The 7,687-nt window shown below is 33.3% G+C and overlaps 2 protein-coding genes and 1 long non-coding RNA gene across 3 annotated transcripts; 2 read left to right on the top strand and 1 right to left on the bottom strand.

Moving 5' to 3' along the window:
* The first annotated feature begins 864 nt into the window (after positions 1-864).
* On the top strand, positions 865-3,530 carry LOC132045816 (large ribosomal subunit protein uL2-like). The gene has a single exon (XM_059436393.1). The coding sequence runs from the start codon at positions 1,344-1,346 to the stop codon at positions 1,677-1,679; it is 336 nt and encodes a 111-aa protein (XP_059292376.1). The 5' UTR covers positions 865-1,343; the 3' UTR covers positions 1,680-3,530.
* Positions 3,531-4,105: 575 nt separating this feature from the next.
* Positions 4,106-4,931, bottom strand: LOC132045815 (uncharacterized). The gene is made up of 4 exons (XR_009412530.1): positions 4,790-4,931; positions 4,433-4,686; positions 4,276-4,395; positions 4,106-4,213 (listed from the first exon to the last, which is right to left on the bottom strand). It is a non-coding gene; the product is annotated as an uncharacterized LOC132045815 (long non-coding RNA).
* Positions 4,626-7,033, top strand: LOC132045814 (uncharacterized). Its single transcript, XM_059436392.1, has 2 exons — positions 4,626-4,942; positions 6,847-7,033. The coding sequence occupies exons 1-2, from the start codon at positions 4,626-4,628 to the stop codon at positions 6,890-6,892; spliced, it is 363 nt and encodes a 120-aa protein (XP_059292375.1). The 3' UTR covers positions 6,893-7,033.
* Positions 7,034-7,687: the final 654 nt, after the last annotated feature.

Below are 7,687 nucleotides of genomic sequence, written 5' to 3'. Positions count from 1 at the left end.
TATCGCAGCCGCATGAATGCTTTTCGTAATATGATTGAAAAAATGCTTTTGACGTTGTAGTTGGTTGATTAAATATCGGAGCCATATGAATGCTTTTGTTACTTTTTAGTGACTTTCTCTCATCCATTCAGGTACAAGCACCAGAAGGAGTTGTTCGTTGCCGCTGAAGGGATGTACACTGGACAATTTGTTTATTGTGGAAAAAAGCCACTTTGATGGTTGGTAATGTGTTGCCGCTTAGATCTATTCCAGAAGGAGCTGTTGTTTGTAATGTTGAGCATAAAGTTGGGGATCGTGGTATTTTTGCTAGGTCTTCTGGTGATTATGCTATTGTTATCAGTCACAACCCTGACAATGGTACCACTAGGTATGTTGTTTATCGTTTTGTTTAGTTATTGATGGCTGTTTTTGTTGATTTGAGTTTTAAGTTTGAACCCTTTTTGAATGCTGTTTAGTATGATTGAAATAAATCATTTTTTGAGCTGGCCCAACTAGTTTAGTAATGATTAATTGATTCACTTGCAAAAAAAAAATGCATTTGTAAATATGATTAGTTGATGGTTTGATTTCTGAATATAGTAGCTTAGTGAAGATAATGGTTAAACACGTGGGAAAGATTGTTCAGTTTTCACCAGCTTTACTGTAACGTCACCTGTAAAATATATCTGCTTAAGAACACCCGAGGGTGTGTTACTAGTCCTTTTTCCTAAAAGAAATTATAGTTTTGTTTGATTATTGGTAACTCTTCTTTTGATTTGTGTTTAAATTTGGAGCTTTATGAATGCTTTTTTAGCTGACCGACTAGCTGGGACTGGGATTGATGTGTGGTAGTTGATTGATTAATTGACTTGAAAATGCTTTTATAAATATGATTAGTTGATGGCTTGATTGCTTTACAGAGTAGCTTAGTCAAGATAATAATGGTTTAGTATTTACCAGCTTTACTGTAATGTAACCTGTAAATTCTAGTAGTATCTGTTTAAGAATACTTTGCAAGTGTAACTAGCTGAAGTTATGTCATGTTGCAGGTTTGGTCTATTTTACTGGTGCTGGTAAGTTTGTTATTGAGGTTCATTGTGTAGTGTTGGTGAAGAAAGAGTTGGGAAGCGTCCTCTGAAACCTGACGTTGATAATGATTGAACTTGGTGATAAGTTTTATGGTTTGATAAATTTGCCTTATTCCATGTTCACCCACATAATTAGAATTTCCGCATTATGTTCGGTTAGTTCTTCTCTGTATGAATTAGTTTGAAGACGTTTAGCTTAGTTAGATTCTTGTGATTTGCAATGGCAGTTTACGTTGTCATGCTATGTCCGATGTCTTTATCCATTATTTCTAGCAGATGTTGGTTTTGTGCATTGGTGATACTGTGGCAATACTGTCAGTTGCAAGTATTTCAGATATTATTGAAATCTGTTTGATCAAATATAATCTCAACAGGGTCAAGCTTCCATCAGGAGCCAAAAAGATTGTTCCCAGTGGATGTCGTGCCATGATTGGTCAGGTTGCTGGAGGAGGACGTACAGAGAAACCAATGCTTAAAGCTGATAATGCTTACCACAAGTACCGTGTGAAGAGAAACTGCTGGCCTAAGGTCCGTGGTGCTGCAAGGAGGACTGCTCGTCTTCGTGGTCAAGCTGCTGCTGCTGCTACTGCTTCCAAAGCTGACAAGGCTTAAGCCATTAACTTGTTACATTTTATCTTGTTATTGTATCCTGATCAATTTTGAGCGTTCAGTTAAGACCATTTGGTAGGAAAGTTATAACATGTTCAATTTTATTGGGACGTTCAGTAAGTTATGTTTTCATGATCCTTATGTGGTGCAGTTTACTATTTTCTTTTCTCAACAACATACCCAGTGAAATCTCACAATGTGGGGGTCTGGAGAGGGTAAAGTGTACGCAGATCTTATTTTCAAAAGAGCCTCGGCTCAAGAGAAAACATGATGAATGAAAGTGAAATTAACGAAAGCGAAAAAGTAATGATAAAGCAGGAAAAAAAAAAAAGAGCGGTAGCAGGAATCAAAGTTACTATTTTCTTTTCTCGTGCGTTAAATTAAATTATTGGACCTTGACATGAGGGAAAAATTGGAAGTTCTCCGAGGAGATGGACTCTGTTGTCTGTGGACTTTGAAGTAAGGGAGAAATTTGAAATGCGGTCACACATTTACTTGCTGATTTGAATTAGTTGGTGGTGAAGCTTAGAAATATTTACTGTTTGGCTTCTTGAGAAATCAAAATTCCTGCATTAATAATACTTGCATAACTTTATTTAGCGATTATACGGCCCCTTAAATGTTTCTTATTTATGTTAAAAGTGGACTATCCATTTATTTATTGTCTAATGTGCAAGCGACGAAGGTTTCTTCATCGGAGTATTTAAGCATAAACAATATTTTAGATAAAAAGAATTACGCATGTTTATTTTGGATTCGTTGGTGATAATATTGGATATCCACTCACTCTACAAATTCTTATCTTGCCCTTTTATTAAATTAATTATATAGTTTTCTTGACTTTCTGTTGGCCGGCAAAGCTGATAGGAGCATATAATTGGAGAAATGTTATATAGTACAATTGTTTGTAATTTTAAAATTTAGAAGGCATGCCTTGCGTGTGAAATTTTAAATTTAATGATTTAATCCATGATTGACTGACCTTTTCTTTCTTAAAATATAAATATCACTTTATTTTCCCTCTATTTTAGCTCCCATTTTGTTTCGGAATATGATATAACTCATGTTTCATATAATCAACCTGCATTTAGTTTTTCTTTTCCTTTTTATTTAATAGCGGTGTTCAGGTCAACTTGGCCATATCTCGACTATTTATCGGATATTTTTTACCCCTCACTAGAACAAGCACCAGAAATCACAACTTTTCTTTTTAGTTTGTTCAAAAGAGAATAATTATTTTTATATTTACAAACAATTTAAATCTAAAGTTATTACTTTGCTTCTAATGGGATGATTCATAGTCATGTATATAGCTTAGTTCAAATCGCAAATTTCAAATGTCTTTCATTAATTTTTCAATCATACCTAGTCAAAGTGCATCACTAAAATTGGGGTGGAGAAAATACTAACCGATTCTTCAAGAACTAATTGTGTAGATCTTTGCGTTATCAATGAATATAAATAACACAAAACAAACATATATAGTATGTCAAACTCTAATGGGTCGTTTGGTTGGTAGGATAAGAATAATAATTCCGAGATAATATGTATGATTATTTTATCATGCATCTGGTTATAAGTATTAATTAATCTCAAAATTATTTTATCCCGATATTTGTACTAAAATGGTGGTGGGATAGCTACCCACATGGCATATCCTTGTCTATCCGTCCCACTAACCAAACGACCCGTAATAAGTCTCATCCTCTCCCCTTTTTTTTAAGGTAATGATATCCTACGATCAGTTATTTTTTAAATCGAAGAAAACAATCCTACAAAAAGTTTATGTGTTTTATTTAGCGATATCTTATATTATTTTTTATCTCCTAAGGAAGAAACTGTATAGCTAAACAATATTTGTAATGGACCACAAAATCGACCGCTCCTCTAAAAGTTTATTTAAAGTGATCTTTAAATAAATATACACCAGAAGTTTTTTTTTTTTTTTTTTTTTTTTTTTTGGCAATGGATAAAACACCAAACTCTAAAAAAACAGAGGACAATAGTAACATTTGGCTCTTATAAACTGTCTGAGCAAAAACTATTAAGTTCGACCGAATTCGTAGCTAAGTTTCTACCGCCGCTCCAGATAAAGTGGACATCTCTTCCAAAAAGGTTATTACTCTATGCAAGTAATATGTAAACTAAACTACCAACCATAAGTGGATAATTTATTTATTTTTGTTTGGGCAATGGATAAACCACCAAATTCTAAAAAAAACACAGGACATTAATATTATTTAGCTCTAATAGTAGGAAACTCACCAACCATTCTTGTTTTTATAATGTCTCCGCACTGCTCGCAAAACCATTTAAGCCAAACTACATTAAAAAACTTTCCTAATCCAAAGAGAAACACAGAGAGAAAGAGATATATAGATAGTATATATATATATATATAGATAGAGAATTATAGAAGAAAAAAACAAAAAAATTACTACTATTATCCATTTTATCAAACACCTTTTGTGCTATCTATCATACACATTTTATCAAACACCTATAGCATAATCTATCCTAGACAATTTATCAAACACCTTTCGTGCAATCTATCATACACATTTTATCAAACACCTTTTCGCACAATCTATCATAACACCTTTTACACGACCTATCATACGCATTTTATCAAACACCTTTCTTGCAAAGTGCAATATATCACACACATTTTATCAAACACTTCACAAGCGTAATCTTACTTACGCATTTTATCAAACACCTTTCTAACAATCTATTATACACATTTTATCAAACACCTTTCCGGTTATCTATCATACATCTTTCCGGCAATCTATCATACGCATTTTATCAAACACCTTTCCAGCAATCCATCTTACACATTTTATCAAACACCTTTCAAGCAATCTATCGTACACATTTTATCAAACACCTTTCAGGCAATCTATCACACACATTTCATCAAACATATTTCGTGCATACCTGGTAAATATGAAGTTTTTCATTGAATTAGTAGCATGTTGTGGCTGTTCATCAAATCGCGCGCATCGTCCTGCAGAGGATGAGGAAATCCTTGTTACTGCAGATGCTGAAGCGTCATTTGATCATAATAACAACATCATTACATATAAAAAGAGACGGCGAAGGAGACGAACGTTAGCGAGATCTGCTGGTTCATTGCCTGAATGGAAACCGTCACTTTCATCCATATCTGAAGATGGAATTGCAGCTAATTCCAGCAGGAATTTGAAGAAGAAGAAGGTCTCTGTCAATCAACTCCATCATCATCGTCGTCCCCAGAAACCCAGGTAACGCTGATGTGAAATATGGATGTGAGCGCTATATACTTCCTCTATCCAATTTATGCGGTACTTTTTTTTTTAATATAATATATTTTTTTATTTGATAATAATTTAACTTTAAACTTTACCTTTTTATACTTAATGAGATGATCTATAACTATACAAATATTTTTGACTTATTTTAGATCATATGATTCAAAAGTGTTATTTTATTTCTTAAATTTTGTGTCGTCAATCAAATTATATCGCGTAAATTATAATGATGAAGGAGTAATAGTCAACAAACTTCTACTTCCTCCGTCCCAATTTTTTAAGTATCAGGCATAGAGTTTAAGAAAACAAAATGAGATTTTTGAATCTCTTGGTGCTAAATTAAAAATGTGTATAATGTACTAAACTGTCTTTTGAATCTTATGGCTATAACTAAAAAGGAAATTAAAACACTTAAATTGGGACGGAGGGAGTAATTTTAGTATGATAAGAAATCTATCTACGGCCAATTAAAACTAAACTCTCCCTGTTTCAATTTATATAAACCTATTTTCGTATTAGAATTACTAAAAATAATGATCATCTTTCTATATTTGTAAATAATTTACCTCTACACAAAATATATGTGATTCATTTAACATCACAAATTTAAAAGTGTTCTCTTCCTTCTTAAATTCCGTGCCATAAACTGATATGGAGGGAATAGTAGCTTTTAAATGTCGATGATAGTAGACTCGTTCCTATACCTTTCTCAAACATAAATACAGTGCTTAGTTCACTTGGTGCTGAGCTAGTTTTTGTGACCTAAGTTTCAAGTGGCTCAACCTTTGTTACTTGAATTACGCCCCGAGGGCAGCTTAGTCGGCTTGTTGCAGCGCTCGTATTTGTGACCTAAGTCACAAGTACCCCACTTAAACTAAACCCGGGGGAAGCTTAATTACCTTGGCGCGTGGCTCGTTGTTGGGATCGAAATAATATGACGTCATGCGAAAGCTAACAATTGCAAGCCTTGAACGACGATAAACTAGACAACAAAATACACTAAAAATGCATAATATTATAATATGATTTGGTCAATTGATCTACATATTGAAAAACTAATATAAAAAGGCATAAACCTATTGAAAGAATAATCTTCCCCTAAACAAAACTCTTAACCCTAAAAGATTACATTGTGTTCTAGTTGTGCGAATGATGTCTTCAATTTATAGATGTCCAGAACTTTTCCTTCAAAACAAGAAATAACCAAATATGGAAGGGAATTACATTTTTCTTTTTTGGAAAAAGTAAAAGTAATTATGGTAATACTTTGACTTTCATTTAACAAAAAGGTAAAACTCAAATATATGGTAAGAAAATCAGGACAAAAACCCTAAAACTCGTATCTGTGACCTAATCACAAGTCCCTACCTTTGTCAATTGGATTAAGCTCTAAGGTAGCTTTTATTATCTTAATTTTAAAAGTAAATTCATACTATCTAAATTGTACATTATATCTTATTTGTGTACTTAGACACTCGTAATTCAATTATATCTCATTTCAATTGGGCATGTATATTTCTAAGCTTTCGTAATTATGATTTGTGCATTCATAATGATGTCATAAGTGCTTTAGGGCATCCTCAATATTTGCTTTCAGATACCGCTGTACAATTACAACTCATTTTTCTTCATGGATACAAAATACCCATGCTTTAGCACTGGTGGTACTTGAACCACCGGTTAACTAGTGGGATAGTGATTTTGTAGTAGTGGGTGGCAAGGGTGGGTTTATTGTTTATTCCATTAGGAACCGTTGATTTCTTGAATCTATTTAGGATGAATAGAAATTAATGTACCAGTAAATTTCGGACATTTTTATGGTTGCTATATTGCCTTGTTTCTAATTTTCATGATTTTTTTTTGGTTTGGTTCTCCAGGATAGCTTGCCTTGCTCAAATGGTTCCATCACCGTTCTTGATTTGATATTGGATTAATCGAACCTCTTTCCAGTTTCCAATTACCCTCCGGCTCTCTATTGTGTAAAATAATTAAAACTTTGTATATATCGTGTAAACCTTTTTTTTTCTTTCCTTTTTTCATTTCATTTCAATTTCCATTATCTTCTCTCTCTATCTGTATTAATAGAATGAGCATGATATTTGCAAAAAAAAAAAAAAAAAAAAAAAAAAAAAAAGATACTAAAAAGCTATATTAAGTTATAAGTCTGTGTACATGTATAAACCTTGTTGAGAACATTTGTTTAATAAGTAAATTAGTGAAATGCAAGACATTATCAGTGAATTTACAAAATGATGTTCTTGAAGATTTTTGTTTAGATATAAGAAATAACAATTTTCATCTATAATAAAAAAAAGATAGATGGGATAAGAAATAAGTTCTTGAACATATATAGATCATTTGTTAAAATCTCTCTTCGGTATGTTTTCTCTCGGCGCACTTTAGCTAAAGTGCGCACTCCATGGGAAAGAGAGCACGCATACCATCTGAGAAGGCATTGCAAGCTCAGGCATCGTCATTACTGGCCATGGCAAACAACAAACGCAAAGGAACACAGAATAAAGCAGGAATGGCGACACAAACAGATGTAATGTACGAAGAAGGTTGTGATTCACCCGCATCGACTTCAACTCGCATCCCGGACGGATAAAGGATGAACGATTCCTCGTGACATTCAAATAGGAACAGAAATCACCGGTGAACAACTCAAAAGAGGTTTCTCCTCAAAGGGGAATCACCGAAAATACAATGAAGAGTGGA

This window comes from Lycium ferocissimum, unplaced genomic scaffold, assembly GCF_029784015.1.
Source record: "Lycium ferocissimum isolate CSIRO_LF1 unplaced genomic scaffold, AGI_CSIRO_Lferr_CH_V1 ctg8070, whole genome shotgun sequence".
Classification (NCBI taxonomy): Eukaryota; Viridiplantae; Streptophyta; class Magnoliopsida; order Solanales; family Solanaceae; genus Lycium; species Lycium ferocissimum.
Note: the sequence above shows the minus strand (reverse complement) of the source record. Positions and strands in the feature narration are given on the sequence as shown.